We start from the raw sequence: 27,235 nt of genomic DNA, 5'->3' as shown, positions 1-27,235 counted from the left end.
ATCTCCGTCCGCGTGTATCACGAAATTAAATCAGAAGCACGGTTTGCTGTCTATCAATCCTGGTCCACTCGGATATACGTATTCGATACGAGCCACGAAAATACGCATCGGCGTGTCCTTCTAGATATTCCGTTACGCGGTTATTATCTGTCGTTGCTCAATAATGGCATATGTTTAATTAAATCGTGGCGTGATTGAAATCAGATGGGACGCTCTCGATTTTAACGAACCTGTCAGCCTCGTCATTTTATGATGCAGCCACTCGATATTCGTTTCCGTTCGATCGGACCGCTCGAACGCGTTATTGTTTCGTTGTGTCTTTTCAAGCGAGAAACATTATCGGTCAAACTATTTTCTTTCCGATCGTTAGATATTTGCTCGACCGAAGAAGAAACGATCTCCGTAACGCGATCATTCTGTAGACATCTCTGGACTGAATCGTTTCTACAGCGAGCTTGTTTAAAAAAAAAAAAAAAAAAAAAAAAGTAACATCGGTGCGCGAATAATAGCCGCATCCAGATTTCCCCTGTCTTAAATTCATCGTAACCAATTACAGCGCGACCGATCGTCAACGAAATCAATTAATTTTATGTGCTGCGTTCTATTTGCCGCGCATGGATTGCCATCGATTATCCGTTGCTCTGGATAGCTACGAGGTATTCCTCTGGGATGGAAAAAATCGTTGCGGGAAAAAAAGCGGTTGCAGGCCGTGTTAAAAGCAACAATTTTATCGACCACGAAGTCATCGTGTCCCGGACATACTTAAAGTTCGCGTAAACGACCGGGGAAAGCTGGCTGCAGCGTAGCTGATCGTGGTATCGCGCGATACACACAGTCGACAAACGTTTAAACGATAGTAACGACGGCGAAACGGCGATTTTCTTACACGGTAATTAACGCTGCTCGACCAGACGATCTTTAACGAATCGACCTCGTAACGACACGAAGCTTGCACGTTGCAATTGCTCCGTTATCGAGAGACTTTCGCGGATCATCGTCTCTTCGAATCGTACCGCGATAGAAACGACGAGACGTTAACGTTTGCGTCGTTTTCGGCGTTTCGTTCTCCTTTTTACCCCGTCATCAACGAGAGTGAAAATCCACGGATTCAACGCATACGAGAAAAAAAACGAGGAAGAGATTTTTATCGGAAACGAAAATTGCAGAGGAGTGCGTTTGAAGGGCGATTAAGCGATCGAAAGGGCTATCGCTCGCTCGTTGCCGTGCGTGAGCATTCAGCAGCGCGCATCGGTCGACTCATCGGAGCTTGCTTATATCACCATTTTCGGAAAGCTGTACGAGACACGCCCATTCGAGCGAGGAGCTTCAGCGGCCACTCTGCACCAACACCCTGAAATTTGGCCTTTTTTGTTTTACGATAGCTCTCCTCTGCCTCCTGGATTATTTCTATATTTTAATCCCCTCTTTGTATTTTCATATGCTGCCCATAAACTGTTTCTTTTCTCCCTTTTTCTTTGTATGCTCCACGTTTCCCCGAAATTAGCGTCGTTTCCCTTTCGGATCAATTACAATTATTATTTTTCTCTTGCTCTCAATTTTGCCCCTAGACTTTTTTGTCTCTTAATTCCTACCTCCACCCCTCCGTTTGCACCGTTTCGTCGTCTCGGCCACCCTCCTCCGCGAATACCAACGCGGCCGAGGAAACAGATAAAGCCGTTGAGCTGATTTCGAATTCTTTGCTGAGACAACGAAATCGTATTACATTCATTAAAGGCTACGAGCTGGCTAAGAACGCAAAACACGAGGGAGCGAGTCGCATCGCCGGGTACGCCGGAAACGTATCGAAGGACGAGGGATGCAGAGGTCCGAACCGGCTGAGACAGGCCAGAAGGAGAGAGCGAAAACTCTAACCGCGGTTTGCTACAAGAAGGCACTAGCTGCAGTTGCAGCTGCAAAAGGCCACCCTCCTCTTTTCGTCTGACCTCGCTTCCTGGTGCTCCGCCGAAATCCTCGACGTGCTTGCGGTCCGTTCCTCCTAGTTCAAATTTCGTCTACGTCTACCTAGCGATAGCGTCGATCCGATGATTCGCAATATCTTACGGAACGACGTTTGACTTTAACGGTGACATTTTCCGACGTGGAACAAAAATCAGCATCGACGAGAGTAGCTTTTAGCCGACGAACACTTTTCTCGAACTTTGGCCTATTCGAAGGACGTAGGTGGACAACGTTCGACAGCCTTGTGACGTACACGGTGGAGAATCTTGTAGCGATTACGGTATTCGCCGAATGCGTGGGAGATAGGTCGAACAGGCGCGCGTAGGTTGAGCCAAAGGTTTCGCTTGCCGTTTCCAAAAACTATTAGCTTTCTCGTATTCGTACTTTCTCGTAGTCTACCGTATTCGAAGTTTGGAGTTTTGATACTTACTCGTTCCGTAACCTGAGAAGGATCGGAAAGGATCGCGTCAAGAGTCGGATCGTCGATAGTCAAAATTCCGCTGAACGTTTACCCTCTTTCCGGTGGTAGCTGTTGGCCTGGCGACTTGGCGATTTTTCAGCCGACCGGCCGATACGGAGTACCGTTCTCGATAACAATCGGCAGTCTCTGAGGTATCGATAAGTCGACGCGAGGGTATTGGTCCCATCGCTAGCGACGACCGTAGCCGTGTTAGGCAGGGGCTCTTCAGGTAACTAGGGTGGGGTGAGATTGGGCGCAGAACCGGCGTCGGTAATGGTGACTACGTCGGGTGGTAGGTTCCGGGGGTGTTTGCAGGGCCAGGGGTAGAGGAGGAGGACGAGAGCGGCGAGAGGGTCGGCGGGGGTGCACCGCAAGCTCGAAAGTTGGGAAAAAGCCAAGGAAGGGGTTGTGCTTGGAGCACGGAACCGGTCGAGGGCGCAAGCTCGAGGTCGTCCCTGTGCCCTCCCACTCTGGCGCGCGATAGGTGGAGCTTCCCTGGCCGCCAATACATGTTCCGGAGCCGCGTACGCTACGTGCGTAACCCCCAGTCAGTCCTTCCACGTCCGAAAACGCGCGCTCCACGCACCCGGTGCGAGCGAGCGAGCTTAGCGCGGGTTCTCCCTGCTCTCTCTGCCGCGCTGCGCTGCGCCTAGCGTAGCTGAACAGGTTAGCCCCTCGTCGAACGGGATAATTCGTCGCCAGTTTCTCCTGTGCGCGGTTACCTGGTTCCCGTCGCGGTCAAACTATTCCTTCGTCGGGTCGCTCGTCGTTCCTCTCGTTTCGTCCCGGTTGCCCGCTTGCCATCGCGCGTACGACGCGGACTAGTCGCTTCGCGCTGCCTGCGATCGTTTCTTACGTTTCCCGTGTGTCCAGCTGCGCGCTTGCCAAGCTCTCCTTCGGGGTGTCGTATCGTTCCATTTTATGGCTCGAGTTGCCCCTTTCCTCGCTGGCTTTGCTCGCATTCCGCACAGCCAGGTGCCCCGACTGCTGCACCAGCTTGCCTCGGAATCCTACTATTCGTTTTATTTCGTTGCGCGTTTACTTATCCTTTGCTCGGACTCTTTTGGGATGCATCGCACGGTGGTTGATACACGCCGATGAAACTTGTGACTCCTGCGATCAAATTTGAATAATCGAAGGGATGATTAGGGGAGCGACGAGGATACGAAATGCGGGATGAAGTGAGGAATCGTGACGGTGCAAGGTAAATAAGGCCTAACTGGAATACTTTGTGTAACTGAATCGTAAGATAAGTTCGGAAAGATACGGTGAGGAATAGAAAAATGTTCCCGATTGACGATTCTTCGCTCGTCGTTAACGACGGAGGAAATAATTACATGTAAAACTCGCGTTGCAGTGAATTCTTATATTGGAAAATGTCCGGCGAATAGCGTCGGAAATAACGAACGTTAGTCTTCGATCAACCGAACCGAAAATCGTGCACCGATTGAAATTGTTTCTCCGACCGATATGGAAAATGCCAGTCGATTTTCGTGTGCTCTCGACCGGTAGAAAGAGATTATGCCGTAGCTGCAACGCTATTCAACAGGAAATACCACGGTGATGTGCAAACACTGTACCGCGTTTATATTAACAGGAATCGTCGATGTAAAAGTAACGCGAAAATGGGCAAAACGTAGCGTATCAAAAGTATACTTTCCGAATGCTGCACTCGATGATATTTAACGTTCGTAAAAGATGGCGCGTTCGGTCTGACCCGGTACGTTCCATTTCTACTTCCCAGCGTTACCGCTCAGACACACGACTATCGAAATCCTGCTTCGCGATAATGTAACTAGACGTTGTGTATTTTCGCAAATGCACGAACAACGACCCACGAATCGCGTACCAATGGATATCAACCAGAACGTACATCTTTCTTTCCGTCGACGAAATCCGACGCGATCCTACCGATGGCATTTTAATTGTTCTAAGATTGCGTTGCGCGTCACTCTCTCCTCCGGTTTGTTCCACGAGACCAGGTTCGTAATACGCGCGAAGCGCATTCGAGCAGCGAAACTTTCGTGACGCGTTAACCGATTAAAGTCAATGTCCACGTTCTCCATAATGTCTGAGCCAGTCAGCTTCGGGAATCCTACGATTTCGGAACTCTCCGAGATGTTACTCGTCGTTAGGTTTAATTCCACGGGGCCGACTCGGCCGGTTACCAAATAAAATCGACGATAGCGCGGTAGGTTTTCTAAAGGGAAACCATCGACGCGATGCCGATAGAAAGTAGCAGCAAGATTCGTGAGCGCTCGAGGTCGCGCGGACTGTACCGCACGTTTTTCAAAGCTGCCAGGCCACACGGGAAAGGTGTGCTACACGGCCACTCGCAAATTTCAGATCAGTCGACGTTGTCTCGGTCAATAGTCAACACGTTCCGCAAGACACCGTCGCCACTCGTTTCTCGATTTGTTCTCTACGCAGAGTTCCTTCGACGGGTCGATTTAAGTATCAACACGATTCGCTTTGGCTAGTTTCTTCTTGTGGTTGTTCGCATTCGATATTTTACTCGTCGACAAAACGTTTGTCTTGTACATTCTCCTCTCGTTACGCGACACAGAGTTGTTCCAATTAAATATAGAAAGGAAGTCGATACTCTTTTCGACCTCGACTTCGAATAACTCGCAAATTGGAATTCAAAACGCGTGTACTCTATACAAGCTATCCTCTAGATTATAATTCTCTGTACCGACTACCTTCGTTTTTAATACGATTAGTCATACATTCTATTCCCGAATTTTAAAGGAAAAGACAGTTGAGGGTTCGAGAAGAAGGTCACGATTCACGAACGGAATATTTCGAAGGATACTCGAGCAACGCATCGCGCCGTCCGTTCTAAAAAACAAAGCTTTCCTGACCGCGACGCAGTTCGGAGCATATAAAAGATAAAGAAAAAGAGCGGGCCACCGCAGGCGGAAATTCGCGTGAATCGTCGAGTCTTCAACAGTGTTCCTTTCGAATTCCAGATCGAACATAAGTGCGCGCGTGTGGTTCGTGTGTGTATACATGTTCCATCATCCGAGCCAACGGTAAGCGGGAGAGAAGAGGACTCGGGCCAACAGAAGCCGGAACCGAAAAATGGATGCGACGTCACTGCGACTCATTTCCGGACTGCTTTTGTTCGCCTACACCACGTCACACTCTGGTAAGTCATTTTGCTTAATAAAGCTACTCTCGGTCCGCGTCCCCGTGTGTGCGAGGACGCTTGTTGTGCTTGGCCCATTGTGACACGAAACCACCTAGTTACGCTAGTTAACGAACACAACAGCGAAACGCATCTATGCTTCGCGTACGGTTCTTAGCATGCTTGAAACGTTTAGATCGATGCAACGCATTCGGGTTAGAGTGAAACGCATATATCTTAGAAGCTTTAACGAAAGAGGGGGATTTAAAGAGAATTTTGACCATCCTCGAGTTAACCAAAAATCACATCTGCGATAGTCTTAGACGCAAACGAATCTCGAGTAAGCTCTATTCGAACGGTCTGTCGGTTACGTAACGAGCGATTGTGTAAGAGAAACATTTATTACCAATCGATGAACGTTACATAGTTGCGCTACGGTATTCCACTCGTTCGAATAAACAAATATAAATCAAACTGGTTACCGGTACTAAATATTTGACATATCACCGTGTTTATAAGACTCGAGCCTTGTTATTCAATCGCGCGCAAATTTACGGTTTAACTGTATGCGAGACGTGTAGCTCGTGTGAAAGTATGACGAGCCCAGACTTTCATACGGTTACGTATCATTGGCAGCTGAAAAGAATGCCTGCGAGGGGTACCGACGATTCAAACAATTCCGTCCTTGTTACCGCGGTAGTGTAGCTAAAATATGTAGAAGAAGCAATCACTGCAAAGAATACATTTAAGGTAGATCCCTCGAATTCGTTCGTATACGATTGTGATTCTTGTCGGATGCGAACGATACGTGCTTCGATCGCGCAACGACACGAGTCGTCGGACGTTACAACAAAGGGAAAACTCGTCATCGACGATGAGGAATGCTCGCGGCGCTCGCCGAATCAACGACCTGTCGCCGAGAAACAGCATCTATGTACCGGCGGTGGCGGTTACGGTAATTTGGAAACTTTGAGCGATTTAGGCGGTAAATTACTAAGGGAAACGAGGACGTGGCTCTACGGACCGAGCCACCGCTGGAAAGACGCCGGCAAATGCGTCGCCGTAATTGCATAATGGCCCTGGTGTGTTCTCGTCGAGATACGAAGCCCTGGCCTGGTTTTTATTTGAGGACTTTCACTCCACGTCACAGACTCTTCCCTCCGTCTCTCTCTCTCTCTCTCTCTGTTCTCGTCCTACCACCTTGTCCCTGTCCTTACGCGTTTCCGTTTCTCTTTTTCTCGTCTTATCCCTTGCCACCTTTATTTTTTTTATCGGATTCTCCATCGATATCCTCGTAGTTGCGATCGAAACGATCAATTTCTCCGCGGCGAACGCAGAGCAGAGAGAACGCCTAAATGTTGTTTTCGTAACGAATCGAGCGAGAGTGCAAGACGATCCGATAATCCTCGTGTATTCAAGACGAATCTCAATGACCGCTCCGAGGGCGGTTGCATCGGAGGCGATTTAATTGAAGCACCCGGTATAAGGAACTCCCCGGGACCGTTAGCCGGCATTAGTCGGCTTCAAGTACGGAATATTGTTTCTGGAGATCCCGCCGCTCAAATTGCTAGCATTTAGCAGCTTATCTGGATTATCGTTTCCCCGCGCACAGCCAGGGAGAAACGCTACCGTGGGGTAAAAACGCGAGATGAACGACCCGCGCTTTTCGAAATTCACCGCTTTCTCCCGAACGTGATTCTTTTTCTCCGGCGCGAGGGAAAGGATTACTCGGCGGAAAGGATTAGAGAAGCTTTTTTTTTCCTCCCCCGCTTCGTCTTCTCTCTATCTGGCTACTATAAAGGAAATAATTCCGTCCGAGGAAGCGTAAATTCGAATAAAATGAAACCCCCCTGCGATTTTTGATAAGCCGATTCAAGCCGAAGAAACTTTAATTTGGATTATTAACCGAAAGTATCTTGGCTGCTCGTAAACGTGAAATAAATACAGACGGAAAATAGAGAGAAGAAGACAGAGAGAGAGAGAGGGAGAGAGAGAGAGATAGAGATGGCGAATGCGCACATGTAGTTTCCAATAAAGCTCCGCTCGAGTGCTCGATCGGCACTCGACGGATCTCGAATCGAACAATAACCTCATGGTACGTCTATCTGAAATAACCCATAAGGTCACTCGAGTGTACATCTATATAGAGGCGGTAATGCTTCGTAGCACAGTTGCGAGTATCCTCTGTACAAGTATCAAAGGGTCAGCAGTCCGGTTCGATTGTGTCTGGTTCACAAGCTTACAGATTACCGGACACTTGTCGCTCGGCAACGCGACACTTATCGCGTCTAATCCACGGATGTTTCCGCTACGTTTTTCTTCGATTATACTTTTTTTTTCACTACTACGATGAGTCCTGAGATAGAAACCTCCAACACGTATGAACGTTTCTTCAGCGCTCACGCGTGATCGCCAAGTTGCAGCGTCCAATCGTTACAAAAGTAACCGAGCAATTTTTCTCTCCTTTTTTTTTTTTTTATCTTGGTTTCCCGTGGGATTGCTTCCGGTTCAACGAATCCCGCTCAGCCGGGTTCAATCTCCGTACTCTGTGTCAGATTACAGAGTACTCGCCGTAGTAACATCTATAGTAACACGTGTGTAGTATGTAAACTTGTGGTGCGCGTGCGCACTCGCGGACCAGAGCTTCCATATGCATTGCCGTGGGCTGTTACACTGACGGAGGGATGAACTGCATCCCTGTGGGTTCGATGCATATAAACGACGACGATTTCTTTCTTTCGTTCGAGGGAAAATTGTAACGCGACAAATAGAATATTTTATAAATAGAATATTCTACAATGTTTTACATAAAGCGAATACTATGGGAAATTATGCTCTATGGTAAGCAGAAGTGCATAGAAAAGAAGTCAGACGATATTAGCTAAAAAAAAAAAAAAAAATTGTGAAAAGCAACCCTACCGGTCGTGCGTCTAAACGAGATTGAGCTACGAAGCGTCGTACACCCCGGATCTTAACTAACCCCCACAGGCGACGCGCGCCGGTGGATGGGTCGTCGGTGGTGTCCCCACTACGGTTTTCGTCGGTAGTGGGGCAACTTTTCACCACGACGCGTACTACGAGACACCCCACCATCCCTACGCTTCTATGAAAGTAGAATAGGTCAGCCGGACACTCTCAATCAACCTTGTACTTACCACTATTCCTATTTCCTATACATTTCGAAATTTTCAACCCCTCCCGACGCTTCTGCGAGTAACGCGTTAGCACCAGAATCCTCTGGTCGCCCTCGTTACAATTTTATATCTCAAACGAGTCTAATCCGTCTTGTGACTCGCGATCGATGATTGTCTTAATTAAGTAAAAATTGCGTTCGAGGAATTGCTATGTAGCTTCGTCCTTTACCTCGACACCCGATCTAGAACAATTACGTTCATTATTCTCGTTTCTCACACCTTGACACGAATCAAAAGAATGCCCAACGGCATCCCATAGGCGGTAACGTCGGTCCTGGAATTCCATGTCGCGACATTCTCTCGTCCATGATCTGAATTACACGCAGACTTTTAATATATACCGATTGTGGATATTACGCTAACTTGCTTCGATTAATTGAAATTCGAATGCGTCCAGAGGCGATCGTGCGACCAAAGATGGAGAATTGCGCGTGCAGGTGCGTACGCGGAGACAGGGCACTCCGAGTAATTGGAGTCGGTAACGGGTGTACATTTAATGCGTGTACTTGTTGCTTGCACGCCAGATGTGTGGCTCCCAGCGGAGCGTATACAGTGGTTCGAGCGACGAGTAAACGACGGCCACCCCGAAGTTCGTGGTTTACTGTTAATAGATGTAAACGACCAACTGAGGGTAAACCGAAGGGACTCGACGATCGGACGATTCTCAAATCGATTAACGGTTCCGCCTGTGGCCACTTGTGCGACGAAATCGAGTGATCGCGATATTAACGCGTCGACCGTCTGGATGGTATACCGTGGCGTGCAACCTTACACGCTGCGACTGCGATTTACGAAGAAAATTCGTAAAGCAAGACGTCTGTATTCGTTACGAGAATCGAGATTCGTCTAGTTTCGATCCTTCTTATCGTTCATCCGTCTAGTTCGTCCCCTCGTCGAACACAAAAAGTTCAATTCCATTGTTGAATCGGTATCGCGCATTCACTGGTTGCCAATACAAAACGTTCGGTTTGCATTGTCAGGCGCTACAACCCCTATACCTTAATCTATCCGCAATCAAATGATCACCCGTCTCCCCACGGATCCCTTTCTTCTTGCTTCATGCTATTTTCTTATCGACTCCTCGGGGAGAGGATAACCTGGAATCGCATCGCATCGTACGTCCGCCTATCCGATGGTAAAGTGAAATGAAAGCTGGAGTCAAAGAGCGCGGACGTATCAGGGAAACAATTTAACTAATGGAACGGTATTGCCCGTGGAAATCTATGATCGCGCCGGCGCGGCGCGCGTATGCATCTTTGCGCTACATTATCCGTGTCTTTAGTTGCTGCCCTTATCGTTATCGATGCCCGATTCCAATTTCTATCGTAGGATGATCTCGCTCGAAGAGGCGGACATCTTATAAAGAAGGATGTTTCGTATTTTTGAACATACAGATTCGTCGACAGAGATCAAATATTTAAGATTAAGGAGTTCGATTTCAAACGCCGTTGTTTGCTGATAACCCGACTTTTTTCACCGGAAGATACTTAAGTCTCTCGTTAATCGGAGAAAAAAGGAACAGATGCGCCGACACCCCGGCAACGAGATACTCGATTGGCTTCCTCTTGTCGACGGTATTGGATCCGAGTATAACTCGCACGTCTTCAGGGCGCATAATGCGTTGTTAGATGAACGCGTGACACGTGCTCCGACACGATGCCATTATCGACCGTCCTCGCACGTTTCTCATTGTCGCAACCGTCCCTCGTTTCCTGCTACGCGATTGTAAATTAACGTGTACGGAGTGATCGTATTTATTACCGCCTGTAGCTATCTTTTAATCAAACGCAAAGGAAATTTTACGAAGGATGGCGTAACGCGATTCGTCGTGAAATGAAATTTATTCTTTCGTACTTGGATCGACGCAACCGCGAGTCACGATAGCTCCGTTAGAAACGCGTAGTCGAAATTGGCAACCAAACGTTTCGATATCAATGTAGCAGCGATCAAGGTGGTCGAAGAGGACGATATTACAGTGGCGTGTCTCGTTCCGTGTTTGAGTTCCACTGCGATATGAATGTCTCCCCATGGGGGTGTCGTCGCATATCGATTGGAATGAGGTGCTAGCTATGCGTGCATGTGTGTACGCGTGTATGTTCGGTCCCGTGTCGAACAACCCTATATATCGCACCGCGAATTTGGTGGGAGTGCTAATGTAGAAAAGAGAAGGGCGACGATCGTGAATCGCGTTGTGAACGATGACACGGTCACCGCTGTTTCTGAACGATAATGGTATCGGCCGGGAGCATTTGTCACGTGCAGGCATTTGGACGCTAGCAGAAGCTACGAAGTCGCGTCGTCTAGCATCGTCGACTAGTCATTTTTTAAATAATTAAGCGTGCCCACGTGTAGGTATATAAAACGATTATTAGTTTACCGGCTGATGGAATTACTTAAAAGCCCGTTCTCGATACTATCTAAAAGATAATGCTCCCTTCCAAGTTGCCATTACCCTAAGCTGGCTTTTAACGAGTATCCCGTTGATGAAAGATAGTATACCATCGTTGCCATGCATGAGTAACTGTAAACATTATCGCTCGTTTGCAGTTATTTATCGATGAAATTATTGCGACGGGTCTTCTGCACAGCTCTACCTAAAAAAAAAAAAAAAAAGAGAACTATCCATATCAGATTTGCGTGATATCAAGGCAAAAGTCGACGAGTTATTCGGGATGGGTTGTTTGAAACGACGTATAATAAAGACGAAAAAACGTTTTGCTCGCGGAGGATCGACAACCTCCTCGAGTCGCGCCTGTATTTCGTACGCTGATCGTGTTTGTCGAGTACCTTGAGCCGCGGGGACCGTTCTTCTGGCATGACTTCTATTTCCCCGGAATCCCATTTCTTTTCCGCCCTGGCTCCCAGCGGAGAGTTAATCGTGCCGGATGGTGTCTCGATGTTTCTACCTCTCGTGCGACGCGAACGCTTGTATCGAGAACCGTAAAAGTGCCTCGAGTTCGTTTCACCCTTTACAAATGAGGCGCGAGAAACGCGATGTATCCTGCAGTGGGAGGAACGAGTCGCAGAGTCTGTTCGATATTGCGAACGGGGGTGAAGGGTGGTCTTAATGCATTTGGCGAGGTAGCTACGGTACGCATCACTAGCCACCCTTTATGCAAGCTCAGCACACCCTCTCCCTTCGCCCCCTTTCTCTTCGGCCCTTCCTTCGTCTCTCTTCTTCCTCTTCTTTTTTTTTCTTTTTTTTACCTCTCCTCTCCTGTTTTCCTGTCCGCGTCTCTTCCTCTCGTCTCGTCTGTCCGTTGTCCTTTTATGCACCGACGAGATCTCTCTCGGCGTTTATCCTTCTCTCTTTGCTTCGCCCTTTCTTTGTATCCTTTATCACTCTCCGTTTATTGTTTACGTTTCCTGGTCGTTGCGTTTTTGCCTCGTCCTAGCAGTGCCTCCCGTTTTTTTCTTGGATTTCGCGATTTCGTTTCCTTCTCGAAGACTTGGTTCACCCTCTACGCCTGTTTTTCCCTCTCTTCGGTCCCATGTACCTCCCGATCTCCTCTCCCGCGAGTATAATGGATCTAAAACGAAGCACCCGACCCCTTGGCTTTAATCTCTTAACGGGCAAACGACAAAAAGAAATATCATTTGTATTCTTCTTAGAAGGCGGACAGAGGCTGCCCTGGCTCGATCGATTAAGAGATTGCCTTGTCTACGACAATTATACGGATTAACCGGCAAGCGCCGATTGAATATACGGATTAAGAGGGTTCGTCCTTTCGGAGACTATCCATCGGTAACGAAGATTTACTAGCCGAAGCGGAATGAACGATACGTCCTCGCAATTCTATTTTAAACCCGTTAAACTCGGTAAGAACGGTCTCTTCGCGGGATATATATATATTTTTTTTTTTTATGGATGTATCTTTAATTCAGCTAATCGTGCATAGCAATCGAATGATTCCCAGGATCCACGGACATCCGGGTGTTTCATCTCGAGTGCGGGCCTCCATCCCGCTAGTTTCGTTACTTTCGAGATCTTGCTAGTATCGCAGCGACGCTCTCGGTCGGGAGCACTTAGAAAATCGATAAGCCCTGGCTCACTTGATCCGCCGTTGGCTGCTGCCAGGCCATATCTTGATTAAAATCAGTGCCGCCCGACGCGCTCTCCTTTCTTCACCCTTCTCGCCAAGATTCACCCCTCCGCTCGCGATGAATCCGGTTAGTCTCGTTAACGTCTTAAGTCACCGGCTCCTCCAGCCACCTTCTCAGTCTTCCTCTGCGCCACTTTCTCCTCTCGAGGACAATGGAACGTCGAGCTTCCTCGAAAACTTGTGCCGCCACTTGTGCTCTAACGCGTGTCCGATAAAATCGCCCCTCGACCTTGATTAAACGGAACCGTCGATGCATCCGGGAATCGTGCGCGCGCGCTACCTTGCGATCTTTAGCACGGCTGATACCTTTCTGTGTAAGAAAAACAAACGAACAGTGCGATCACCGTCAATGGGTAACAAAATTCTCAGAATCGAAAACAGTTTCTCCACGTGCGTCAAGTGTACGTTCTTCGAAAGTTGACGATACTTTCTTCGGCCAGTGGAACGACGCGTTCCCATTAGGATCGGTTCGCGTGCATACGGTTCCAAGATCTCACGGTGTCTTGTTTGTTGTCCAACGAAGCCAACCGGCGAGATGAAAGTGAAAGTGCACGCATTTATAGGTCTAGTCGGTCACGTTCCGATCTGGTAGAAAACGGCTTGCTGACTCGCGTGTAAAATCGGATCGTATTCATTTTTTTGTGGTCTGATTATCCGTCGCTATTCCAGCGGGTTATTTCGGTCCCACGAAGCGAGGAGAGCGTTGCGAAATCAACTCTCGAGTAGTTTACCTAACGCGGCAACGAACCTAATACGCGTCAAACTAATAATACTGGAAATGGAGTAAGATTTCATTCCTAGCTTTTGAAGCAACGGTAAAAAGTTATAGCGTAAAGTATCGTGGGAATGACTGACGCATCGCGTTACGTAAGAGGCGGAACCAACCGTTGACGCCTATCGCGTAATCGCATCGGTGCAATCCTCGTCTTGAGAAACGGTAAATGTCAATTGTAAATGTCCGACGTTCCATGTATCCGAATAGCATGACGCGTTGTACGTATCCTGTTTAAAACGAAGCAAGTATTATTTTTCTCTTGTACAATGGGGGAAGGGATACGAAACTCGTCGATTTCGCGACGCAACAAAGAGGCATTCGTTGCTAATTGATTCTCCAATTAGCTATCGCAATTCCTGCGAAGACGATTGCACGTTTACAAAAGAAGTGCCGGACAATGAATCGCGCTTTTTTTTTCCAGCCGCTCGCCCAGAATCTTCGGAGGTGCAATAAGTCGCGATTCTTCGATCAACGTCGCGTAATTTTTGATTCTGAATGTATACAGTGCGACGAACGGACAGAAGTCACGAGTCGCGAGAAAGAACGAGGCGACTTCTGCGAGTTCAAAGTAACAAGAGTATTTCCCAAGACTTTTCTCGTTAAATGTTCGCCACGAAAGGTACGTAAAGGCGAGCGAAGCCATAAAATCATCGACTTCTAGCGGCAACGAGGAACGTTTGCTTCTAATTAATTTGCTGGAATTTACTGAAAATTTAGCACGCAAAGTGCTAAAGAACTCGAGAAAGGAATCGCGACGTATTTTGTATCGATTCGAAGCAACGGAAGTAAAATTATCGTAAAATATAACGGTTCGGATATTTCGAAAGCGCTTTGACGAACGCATCCGTGCTTTTGTTTTCGGGAGCCATTCTCGTTCCGTGGAGTCGGGCTCGAATTTCTCCGGCCAGAAAGGGGCAAGGAAAAGAGTAATTCTTTAATTTCATCAGGCATTCCCGTTTCTCTGGGAGCGCGCGTCGCGTTGCACTCGAACGGTATCGTCTCGCGCCGCGGCTAGATAACGAGTGAATTTTTCACGACTATCCTCATTAAACGGGTGCCCGGGGGCAGACGAGGAGATCCGCTGAATCCGATCGAAAGAGCAAAGACCATCGACGCCAGAAGGTAACGAACCCTGACGCTCCCGGTTCGCAGCGCGATTGTGTGTTCGGAGCACATGCAATATGCTTTGTGCCAGGATGCCTGGGGGCTAAGGTATTCCCCGCAGTGGCCCATGGAAGCCCGCCTAAGACCGACGTGTGCCGGGGGAGTCTATTCGAAGGACGCTATGCGCGATTCGGAGTCTCATCGACGGCCACCGATAGCTAGGGACGAAGGGAAGAACCGCGGCTGCCCGATGTTTACCGGACTCAAATGTTTACCGAACTCCCCTCACCACTTCGGGATCATATCCTGCTTTCAGACGAACCTCTCAGGATATACGCGGTCCTGGTCTCTCGCTAAGACGCCCGTCACGATTCCACGACGAACCGTACGGTCGCAAGTGATACGCAACTCGTGGATATCGGTTGGAAATCGTTGAATAATATCGAGAGGCTTCGGACGTGGAATTAAAAATTTGAGTTATCGGTCATCTTTCGACGTCGCTATTCTAGTAATCGATGATTGGTCGAGTTGTTCGGTCAACAACGCCATCGCGAAGAAACGTCACGGTGCTGCGCTGTATTTAAAGTAGCGCCCCGTCGGCGTCGTCGTGTTGCGTTAATTCGTCCCGGTGATTATGGATCCATTAGTGTGGCAGCCAACAAATAGCACGGTACAATCCAATAACCGTCGCGGCCCATAATAAAAGGGGAGGCAGTTTAAGCACCAGTCGGGGGTAGTTTAGGTGCCGACGCGTACGCACGCAGCAACACATACACGTATCGACGCGTGTATGCTAGCGTGTTTACTAGCAGACATCCTGCTCCCTCTTCTTCCTTCCGAAGCGAGTGGTCTCTCTGCGCCACTCTCCGTTTTCCTTCCCTTTCTATCACCCTCTTCTATCCTTTTCGTTTCCCGCGCTGTCTCTTCTTCTTTTCTCTGCCACCCTTCTCTCACTTTCCACCATCATCGGTCCGTGCCCGATTTAATGCACGCTGGTGCGACCACGCAGAGAGGGGCGACATCCCCAATACCGGCCAGATAGCGATCGCTACGTTCATTGTCGCATCGCCGTAATATCCTGCTATACCGATGGGGTAGCGACTACGACGAGGATCAGAGGATGACGACGCGACGACGCCGACGCCGTCGGCTCGAGAAGAACGGAACCGTGGTTCGTTCACCAATACAACCGCGGCCGAACGGGGTGAATAGGAACGGCGAGGGTGGACTAAAAGCCTCGACTCTGAGTTTCGGACGAACGCCGGCATCAGCGACGTGTTAATTATTCCGGTGTGTTTCGCCCAGGACAAAAATCATGGGAACCGAGGCAAGCGTTCAATGGAAATTAATTGAAAACGGTCTTTGAACGTTTGAACGGGGACACGTTCTTAGCGATCGTGCTATTTTCAATTTTCGTTTAGTATCGTTTCTGTTGCACTACGTTATGAAAACGTTTATAACGAATGCTACAAACTTGCGAAATCCTTCTTCCCTCGACTTCCCTTTCCGAACTTTTAAACGCAATCGCTAATACCGAGACGGAGCGTTTCGAGGCGATCGGTTCCCGCGGTCGAATCGAAACGCGCCTATAAACGTTCGTTGATCTTTACTGCCTGCGGGCTCTTCCGATCTACTCACTCGCTCGACTTTACGGGCCTGTCGAGCAAATGAAATGAAATTCATGCAAATCGCGGCACAGTCGACCGGTCTGCCACCGCTTTTGTATCGGGGCGGCGATGCGTCCAACCTATATCACGAGGGTGAAACCGTACTTCCCCCTTTGCAGCCACCGAGCGTGGCTCGGATCAACTCCCGGCCACCGCCGCCACCGTCGCGTCTTTTCGTGGTCTCCAACGTTTAGGGGCGATTTCGCTTGCGCACACGCCCGCGACGAACCGATTGCATTAAAATTTTATCTTTCGCCTTTATCCATCTGTTCAGCAAATAATTAGTCGTATATTATCTGAGAAGGAAAGATTCTTATCTCAAAGATCTTAAAGCGGGATCGTTCTTCTGTTACAGGTCGTGCGAGAAACGGACCCAATTACTACGGTAAATTTATCGGCACCTTCCAAAACTTTGCCCATGACGTTGCGGGCGACGCATACGCCGTGGACGACTATATAATATTCATAAAAGGATTCTGCTACGATGGGACCGCACCGCAGGCGTACTTCTGGGTCGGGAACGGCTCAGCCCCCAACCCGCAAGGTTACGTTGTCCCATATCCGGATGTGGAAAAGGGCATGTAAGAAACGATCTTTCTCTCTTTAATCTCTTGCAACGATATCCGCGAACCGAGAATTTCTTCTCACGCGACTATCCAGAAGACCGTGGAGGGTGGTCGCGTACGCGGTCATAGTTGGCGCGTAGAACCCGCAAACGTCGTGAAAATGGGGAACGAATGAAAAGAAACGGGCGAGGGGAGGTTACCGGACGAAAGCGGCATACCATAACCAAGGGATAAAATGAAACTCAAAGAGCTTGTTGTGCGCGACGAAGGGGTGACCGGGGGATGGAAACAGGAGGAAGGCCGGACGAATGGATCGTCGGGGTGCAGTTAATAAAACGGGAATTATACGCCGATCTCGTTCGGATTTCATCCACGCGAGCACTTTATTACGTTTCGATCCGGTACCGCTTGTCTCTTTTTCATCGAGATTCGGTGAAAAAGTCGTAAACAGTAGCCGAAATCAACTTCTACCTTTCGACGTACTCTTCTAATCGATTTTCGTGGTCCTCCGCGGCAAAAACGTTGTTTTCCGCTGGAGAAACTTTTCCTCCGAAGGTTATCGAAAATAATCGATGCTCTCGCGACCTTGGCAATTTAACGCGAATCTCCTCGGGTGGTTAAACTTAATCGGCGGTAATCGTTTGCCGCTTATCAGCGCTCGTCTTTTCTCACGACGCGACCGTTTGTCGAAAATCGTCGATTGGAGCATTTACGATCGCAACAGCGGTTCGGAGATCCTTCAGTATTTTTTTTTTTTTCTATTGCTCTCTGCGCAGGGAACCACCGGTGCTTCAAGCGTACAACAATACGGACATCATTCTGAGGCTGCCCGACGGAAAACGGATACGGGACATCAACTGGCTCAGCGTTTGGTGCCGTCGATTTACCGTAAGTGAACTCAAACATCCCCGATTATTTTTCTCTGTACGTCGTATCTTTGGAGGATCTACAACATCGCGTATCGCGAACAATTTAAAATAAAGAAAATACCTGGGGCACGAGGAGCGGATAGACTCCTTTACCTCGCTCTCCTCTGCCTATATGTATAAATTCTCCGATCTCGTCGAATCCGATAATAAAACGACAATCCTCCGTAATCTCGCGCACGGTATTTCCAATAAATTTGTGCGACATACTCGACTGGTCGGCTAAGGCGGAAAAGACGGTACAGCCTAACGGAGCCACCCCGTGGCGCGACGTTTTATTCGAAACCCCACGATGCACGGAGAATGGAGATAACTTGATTTTTGAGGAGGTCCACGGGCTGTGCGCCCTATCGGACGTGCATTCGTGGTCAATGGTGCGTGCGAGATGGATACGGAAGCTGGAACCAGGGGCGGGCACGCGTTTTCGTACACGTGCAAGGGGTTCGTTGTGTGCACGCACCTAAGCATGCATTTTAGTCGTTTCTCGCTTCCCTGTCCTTTGCTCTCGTCCGTCTTCTATTTTTTCCGGTCGGTTTGGGACTGCCTCCCTGTCGACTAGGAAGGGTTTAAATGGACGATTTATTATATCGACGCGTCGTCGACGTTTTTCTTTACCAGCAACCGGTAATTATCTTTTAACAAACTTTGGGACGATTTATAGATCTTTCGACGACGACCAAATCTACGCTCGCTGATAAAATTATTAACGTCGAGTATACTCGTACGTTCGTCGAAGGCAGTCATTCGGAGCTTAATAAATCTGTCCATCCCTTTCGCGATCCACCCTCGCACGCCCACTCGCTTACCCACAAATCCGGCCCGGTCGGTTGCGCGCACAAAAGTCAGTATCGCCTGCCAGAAGATTTCAGAGGGTCGAGGAGAGGGGGACAGTTTGAAACGAGCATATCGACGGTGGAGAGCCAGAGCTTTTGCTCTTATATTAGGAGGGCTTTAATATCGAAGTCTGAGGGGTGCTCCCGTACCGTGACAACCCTCCATCAGACACGCTCTGTCACCGCAAAACGCGCTGTCCGCCGCCTATGGTCCGTTCTACAGGGTGTCCCGTTACGATCCACGCCCGTAAGTGATCGTCGAAGCTTTCGTTATAAATCGATCCGTCTCTCTCTCGTTGAGTGCACCGATTGCGTACACGAGTGGAAGCCAGACGCCAGGGGGATGAATGCACGATCGCGATTTTACGAGAGGAATATAGAAAGAGCTCTCGTAACGTTTCTGGGAACGCCACTACGCGTAAGATTATTAAATCGATCACATTTGAAAAATCAACGTTGCGCGCTGAAAATAATAATCGTCGAAATCTGAAAGCTTGCGTTGCGAGGGTTACGATCTCGCAGAACGGTCTATTGGACGAACTTGCAAATTCGATTCTTTTAATTGACGATCGTTAACTTTATCATATCTCGTAAAATAGAAAAGATTAGGAATCGGCAGTGACGCTAGAACAAAAAAACCTGCCCTTACGATTAGACGCGATACGACGTGAAATTTCAAATACAAGTCCCCCTCCGACTATTTCAGAGATGCTTGGCTCAGCGATTTGTGTAAAGCGCAAATGAAACTTCTCCCTGTGCCGTATTTGTTCCCGTACGACCAAAAATCTCAGAGATCCCCAGATGCACTCTTGTTTCCCTCGGATACGTCCTCCTCCATTCTACTCGTGATTCACAGAAAACTCGAGGCTGGCTGATGGGGTGTACCGATCTCTCAAGGGTGGAGAAGGTGGCTGATACACATAGGGGTAGACGTAGATTTTGGGTTGGGTATCCGGTAGACAGGAGCTGTCTGTCAGTCGGCGCACCCTCGCGTTACGTCGAAGGAATAAGCCTTCTTCTTGTTCTGTTTTTCTTTTCGCTCGGTTTCCCTTCTTCTCGCGTACGATACACCGGCCCTGCGACGACGCTGGTTTTCTTTGAAAAGGAACAGGGGATATCCTCGGTCGATATCAAACCGCCGTCTCAATGGACCACTGATTCGGATAGGATTTAGTAATTTTTTTTCCATTGCCGTCTGCTTGTCCCCCTCGTCGACCATCGTCCGAAACGTTCTCGGCACTTTTGCGCGGAAAGGGGAAGTTGTCTGGCCTCTGGCTTTGAGATCTTATCCACGGGTTTCCACCGGGAATCCAAAACATTAAAGCCGTTGATCGGTCTTCCGTCTCGTTCCGATACCGTGCTCCATCGGAAACCCTTGGGAAGGTTTGTTTGACCACTGACGGGGTGATGAAAAAAGGCGCGCTACCGGCGATAGGATCCCTCGATTCCTTTCAGGTATGCATGGATCCATAACGTGGAGTATTATAAAGAAAGTGTTCGATTCGCGTGACAGCACGAAAAGCATGAAATTTGGCCGCGCGATCAGAAAGTACGGCGAAATTGAAACGCAACTTGACGATAGCAGCCCACTTGAATGCACGAAAAGGTTCGCGCCAAGTGGATCGTAGAGATAGGTCTCGCGGAATACCGAACACGCACAGCGTACGCGTCGGAAAAATGTTTCCCTGGCTATTACAGAGCGTTTCGCTTTCCGGCTGATCAGTGCGCGACGAAACTACTGCGGAAGCGCTGCACGGAAATGAAAAAACCGAATCGCTTTATCTCTCGATCTCGTACGTGCCTCCCGCATTACGAGCACGTTTCGCGCTGCGCAAATTTAATCTCTCCGCGTATCTTTCGCGCGTATCAGAAACCGTCGATAAATATCTGTGCGATTAGAATTTCATTACGCGGTTCGTAATTACAGAAGTCATTAATCGAGGCTTAACGTATCGACGCTCGACGTATATTCGCCGCAATTTATTAATGACTATTTAAGAGGTACGATCGTAAGAGACGATCGAAATCGTTTTCGGAGTGTCTCGATTAGATTTCTTAACCGGGGAATTACATCATCCGGATGAATTTCATTTCATCGGGACGGTTATCCGTTCAACCAGCTGCAGCGGTCTCCGTTGATGGTTGTGTTTTAACCGGAAGAAGAAAGGGTCGTTCCGTGGGCGTGTCACGGCATTTGCATCTGAATTCTCGTTCTCTTTCCGCGAACACTGGAGTTAATTAAACGCCTCATAGTTTTCGGGGAGAGATGACGAAGTACGGCTGCTTGTGGCACCAAGTGGACGATCCTAGGCCGCGAGAGCGTCAATTAATAACCGTTTCAAACAGATTCTAAACACGGAAACCGTGCTTCATTTCCAAAATAGGATTCTTAATAGGACGGCCATTGTCATCGAGATCAACTCTTTGAAATTAATTGCGGGACCACCGCGCGTGTATCTTCCACGAAAATTGCGAAAAATACGTTGTACACGAAGCGAGAAGATAGCGTTGCAAATTATACGGTTCCTGCGAAATCCTGAAAAATCCTGTCGAATGCTATCGCGAAAACATGAGCACCAGCTCTCGTATAAATCGTTCGCATCGACGGTGTGCGTTACACCGACAAATATTTTCCAGCCGCGTTGAAGGATTTCTACGAAAATGTTCCGTGACGTAGCATTTTGTTCTCCTCGACTAGACGACATTAATCGCCGATCGGAAATCAGTAATATCGTCTTCAAATATTTCTCGTTCGGCACGGTTACACATTTTTCCCGCAATCGCATGGGACAATATTTTGGATCCCGGAACGATCACAATATTTTCGTCAATCGGAATCCATCGCTTTAACAAAAACGCGTGTATTATGCTAGACAAATTACAAAACCCTTCGAATCGTGCAAGAAGATGGCTCCCTGCGCGTGTACTCGTTCCTCCTGCGAGGTAAAATTGATTTAAATAAACGTGAGAAAGCTCTGTTTGCCATTGGCTCGATGAAAAGTCGAAAGAAAGAAATTCATACAGTTTAAAAACTTTCAACGACGAATCGTCGACAAAAGCGACATCCGCATCCTCTACAATCAGCTCCTAAGAGCATTACAGTTTGAGCGCACGTGTCGATCGCGAAGCGAACGCATTTATTCCTGCGACAATGCATAGATTTCCTTTAACAAAAGTAACAGAAAGTTGTAAGGCGGGAATTGGATCGGGCCCATCGCTAGTCCAGGAGTAAGATTGTTGCGCATGGGCAGAGAGCAGCTCACCGGGTCGATGTTGGCCGGGGCTGGCTGACTGGCTGCCGGCTGCTACCCGAGGATGCTCTCCCCTTTCTCTTCTCCTCTATCTTCCCTCCCCCTCTGCCCTCTGTCCTCCAACCCCCTCGTCCCTTTCCTCTCTCGGTCTAACCTTCCTCTGTCTCCGTTCCGTTTCCTCTTTCCCTCCAAAATTCTTCCACTCCGTCTTTGTCGCCTCCGTTCTTGCGCTCGCTTCCGCTTTCACCTTTTGTACCGTTGTATCTGCAAACCTCCGCAACCCTTCGCACCCTCTCACTTTCTCTCTACGTCTCTCCTATTTTTCGAAAAATTATTTCTCTCCGGCCCCCGTCCCTTTATACCGTTATTGTGCTCCCCGTGATTTTTCTCGACTTTCTATGCTTCGTTTGGTCTTTATACCTGCTTTTATTTTTCATCTTGCGACAAACGACGCGATGGTGTCATGGCAGAGAGCCTTCTTTTCACGACGGTTGCCACCTCTTTGCGACTTCGTCCCGTTTTCAAGACTTCAAAGAGCCGCCATTTTGAGGAGTCCTGGCCGACGGCCACGCTTACACGTCGAGTCGTCCAAGAGTTACCGCGAAAGGACAGAGACGCACCGGTATTTATATAGATGATGCGTTACCTCGCGATAAACGTATCACGGTCGTACGTACAGAGAAAGGAAATGGTATTTTCGTGCGTGTTTTCATGGAAAAAAGAAAACTAAATTATGATCGCATAACGAGAGCTACCAATCAGAGAGTAGCGTGTACAGTAACGAGACGCCATTTTGAAGCCACCCCCAAAGCGTCGCACACATTTCAGAGCACCCACAACGATGCATCAGGTGTGTGTACGACGCTGCAGTCACGCATACAAAGCCGAGCGACGCGGCAAGTATCGCTGGCACCTCGCAAAAAGTATACAAAATTACCTGTAAAAAATCGTTGAAAATCATCTAGATTCTGACACGCGTTCTATCGTTTCCATCCCGGGTGGAAAAATCCGAATTCTACCGGTCACCGGTTCGTGTCTTGTCTCGTTGGTTTAAGCGCGGTTCCGTTAACGAGCAAACACCGCGAATAGCGAAACGACGAAACGTGGACAAAAATGTAAAAATTAACGCGAACGTAAAACACCGCGCCAGGAGTTTTCCACCGTCCAAATTGTCGAGGGAGGGGAGGGTGGCCGATGGAGCATTTCCCTGGTACATATGAACAGTACCTGCGTAGCCAGCATTCGGATACACATCACATAAGTGGTCGAGTATGTACTCGCGAGTAGACGTGGAAATGAAATACTGGGCGAAGTGGTTTGCCGGCGATGGAGCAGAAGAGCGCGTCGACGTCGCCGGTAAAGAGGAAACGAGCGAGACAAAACGAGTCGAACGAGCCGAAGTGGAGCGAAGTTTAACATCGCGCGTCTGACCACCGGCGTATTTCAGCGAAAAGTTATCATTTTTCGTTCTGCACCGAGTTAGCCCTCGTTCTCCCTTTCTCGCTGTCCTTATCGTCGTCCCTTGAACTTTGTTTTCTCTCCCTCGTTCGCTAAACTTGTCTCCTTCTCGTCGGATTTCTTCGCGGCCGGTGACATCCCTTTTGCATCCTCTGTTTTCCGCTTCTTCTCTATATGTATATGTATATACATATATATATATATCTTTCTCGCTCTCGGCACGCCTATTGGACGAGAGCTTGCGAAAGTTCCAGGTATCCCGGAGGACCGCCCACCGGCCCCCCTGGCGTTGAGAAAGTTTCGTCGTTCCGTGCAGGACAGGGTGGGAATCTGCTGCTGATGTTGCTCGACCAATGACGCTGTATACCTTGGCAATTGGTCGGTTCTATCGAGAAATCGCGATACGCGCCAGTTTCTAATAACGTACCGTGACTCTCGGTGTAATTAAATATCCAAGAACGTCGCGAGTGAACGTCGGAGCAAATAAAATTGCCAAATAAACGACCACCGGTCTCCAATGGGGTGAACGGTCTCACTAGAAATAAGGGTTGGAGATGACACGAGAAATCCGTGAAATTAGATTGCCGGGACATACCATATTTAACGGGAGCTTATTCCGACTAGTATAACGTTTCGGTTAAAAAACTTCCATTAAATCCACTGCCTAAGATATAAAGGTATTACGAAGACGGGGGCTCCTTTAATTTATCACCTACTTAAAGTCCAACGAACGCTCCGTTGGAAGCAGTCCTTTTTAGCTCGGGTTTCAAGGTTCTTGCAGCCAATTGCTCGTACCCCGACTGCGGATTGGAATTTTATGAGAGGTGCGTAAAAACGCGATACATCTCGACCTTGTTAAACGCGACGGTGTGCCATCCGAGTCGGATATCTTAAATCTCTGTCGCATTCTTCACCATGAGCTTTACGAATCGAATAAACGAACGTGAAATACGACACGCGTTCTAAAAAAGAACGTTGCGCATTTCTCATTGGCTCTCGTTATCAATTTAATCGTCCGTTACGAACGACCTTGTACGATAATCACGGTAGACGAGATGGGCCTGACCCGAGAGCAATAAAGTGCAGCACAATGTGCGTTTGCTCTTGTTCGATGAAGAACAGGGATAAGGGGCGTTGCTATCGGACCTAACGAGGCTCGATGTCTCAATTTCCGTAAGAACGCACGCCTCGCAATGGGGGGTGACCAACTCGAGGGTGGAATACCCGGCTGACTAGGGATGATACGGACCTGATAAGGGGCTAAAATAATATACAGCTATGACCTGCTCGGAATCTCTTCGATAGATCGTGATCCTCTTTTGTTACGGGCAGGAGCGAGACGCGCGCGTCGCCGTCCCACGAGGGGATGATCGCGAGGGAGCCAAATAATCGGTAAACATAAAATAATGAGGCGAAAACGTTAGGATTAGCGCGTGGAATTCGAAGAAACGAGATACGGGAAAGTTAAGACACACAGGAGTAAACAGCTTGGCGAAAATATTTCCCATGTGTAGTTTTGTATCGAGTACCATACTTCGTACCAGTCTTCGGAACGGTTCGATGGAAAATTATCGGTTGAAAGAACCAATTCTCTGGACGGTGATCTCAACGATTCCTCCACGCGACGGATCGTTCGAAAGCTCCTGAAAGATCGTGGCAGATTAAATGACAATATCATTGTTCGAGCGTAAAAATAATACGGACGTCATATTTTTCCAATCGCCTGGACAAATTATTAGATTTCTCCATTCTTGATTGCGCAGTCGCTCCCTTTCCATGGGATTGTTTCTCGATGGTATCTCCGCCTCTCCAGTTTGTTAGGGGGATTTATTTGATTGAATATCGACTGCTCGAGTAGTCGTCTGTTCTATAACGAGTATATCGATATCGGACGTATCGCGTCCGTCCACGGGGACTAACCCCCGTGAATTGCGTCCAGGGGGTTCCTACGTGGATCTTAATCCAGATCAACGTACCGCCGACTCGGTCACGTTTCATTTTTCCTAAAAAGCTAAGAGGAGAGAGAGAGAGAGAGAGAGAGTACCGGTGGATTGGATTCGATATTAGACTGTGTTCGTAGCAAAATAAAACGCGATAAAATCGAGGAAAAAAAAAATTAAAGATGTAGACCCGTAGAATGGAATAACAAGCGCATGGTTATTACCATCGCATAGATAATAAGAGAAGATATAGGATAATTTTCGAGCGATTGGAAAAATATCCCACAACCCGTGAAAGACATCGCGCTGAAGAGATTCGGGCGCTGGTGCCTACGCGTACTTGCTGCTCGCATAATAGAACCCGATCCGTATCTAAATCCGGGCTTACGAGATAAACAGTCTATTAGGGGACTGCAGTAACCCCCGTCGAAACTTCAGCTGGCGCATAACGATCAGATCAAAGGTATCGAATTGATGAGGAACCCTCGCCTCGCGACTACCGCATCCCGGTCTACCATATAAACTTGGTGTCTTTATCGTCCATATATATGCGTATCGAAATAGAAGCTAAATGTCGCAATTTCCGCTCGAGTTTCTTTCCGTAAAGAAAGTCTTGGATTGCAGGAATCGCGAGACGAATCCTGAAGCCACGCGTTTGTTAAAGAGCCAATTTTGAGTACATCGCGACCACTCGAAACACCATTAAGCTCGAGTCCCGGTTCATCGACACCCAGCGTCTCTGGACTCCAGGAACCCGCGCTCCCAGCAAGCAGCCGAGGGTGGATATGATTGACGAGCCCTTAAACGAAATGGGATTAATGCGCGTGCAAATTTCGAACCCCCCAGAGGACGCTGGCTCGGCTTGCTAATAATGATTATTATTAACGATGGAATTAGCATTCGACGACGCGCAACCTGGGGGAACTCGATAGAAACTCGAGAACCACTTTTCGGGGTACCGACGCGACCATCGCACAAATAGACTTTTACGAATTTCCTGCGGGAATGACGCGAAATTTGATTTATTTATTTATTAATGAAAAAGGTAGTGTTCGGTAGAAAATAATGTAACGTAAAGAGAAGCGAGCAAAAAGTCAGCGCGAATTTGTCGACGGGATGACTGAATGGAAAAGGGAATATCGGTGCGAGATTAATTTCCGAAAGCAATACTGCGACCGTCTTCGTGCTGTTGCCTTTGAAACGTGCCGGTTCAGTTAATGAAGAAGTTCTCTTGCACGGTAGCTTCCGGGCTTGGCGGAAAATTATTAATCGGTCTTACTCGAGCTCAAGTCCCGTTGACAAACATTTCTAAAGCTCGCGTCTTCCTCGTTCGGAATTTGCCACCGTTCAAGCATTTAAATAGGTACATTAATGGAGACCCGTATTCACGGATTACTACCTTGAAGATAATGCGCTACGTTGAAACAAACTTGGACTCGGAAGCTGCGGAAGAACAATTTTAGCCGAGAGGACGTTGAAGATTCGCTACACTCCCTTGCAGGACGAGTTTTCGAGATAATATTTGATTCAACGTTAAAAAGTTTACAAGTCACGACTCCAAGTACTTACCAGAGGCGAACACCGCGTGTAAAGAAAGTTACTGAAAAATAGTTACTCCTTTTATCTGAAATTCCATTGGCGAGTATCAAAGGACGTCGGTCGCACGGAAAGGGAAAAGCAAATAATATTGTATAACGAATCGGACGACCCTGTAATGGAAACTCATATCGCCAGTTCAAGGTATCGCGTGTATCGATTCCTTTGTAGACAAAAGTCTGGGAGTCGGTTCCAATGAAGATCCGGAGGCGGCGGAATCAGGGTACGTGTACAGTAGCCTTGAGCGGAATATCGAAGACGTCCAAGATATTC

At 48.2% G+C, this 27,235-nt stretch overlaps 1 protein-coding gene across 4 annotated transcripts in view; it reads left to right on the top strand.

The window, feature by feature from the left end:
* The window catches only part of LOC128890809 (protein Skeletor, isoforms B/C), a 44,035-nt gene that overhangs the window by 8,848 nt on the left and 7,952 nt on the right, over nt 1-27,235 (top strand). For 2 of the 4 annotated variants that reach the window (XM_054149692.1, XM_054149689.1), the window contains exons 1-4: nt 2,976-3,623; nt 5,392-5,570; nt 16,748-16,973; nt 17,735-17,846. In XM_054149692.1, coding sequence (XP_054005667.1) covers nt 5,504-5,570; nt 16,748-16,973; nt 17,735-17,846 — 405 coding nt within the window. In that variant the 5' untranslated portion in view covers nt 2,976-3,623; nt 5,392-5,503. Of the gene's footprint in view, nt 1-2,970; nt 3,624-5,391; nt 5,571-16,747; nt 16,974-17,734; nt 17,847-27,235 lie in introns of those variants that run through there. The other 2 variants (XM_054149690.1, XM_054149691.1) reach the window with 2 other exon arrangements.

Source organism: Hylaeus anthracinus, unplaced genomic scaffold, assembly GCF_026225885.1.
Source record: "Hylaeus anthracinus isolate JK02 unplaced genomic scaffold, UHH_iyHylAnth1.0_haploid 12001, whole genome shotgun sequence".
In the NCBI taxonomy this organism is placed as follows: Eukaryota; Metazoa; Arthropoda; class Insecta; order Hymenoptera; family Colletidae; genus Hylaeus; species Hylaeus anthracinus.
The sequence above is the reverse complement of the archived record's forward strand: the minus strand, read 5'-3'. Positions and strand labels throughout refer to the sequence as shown.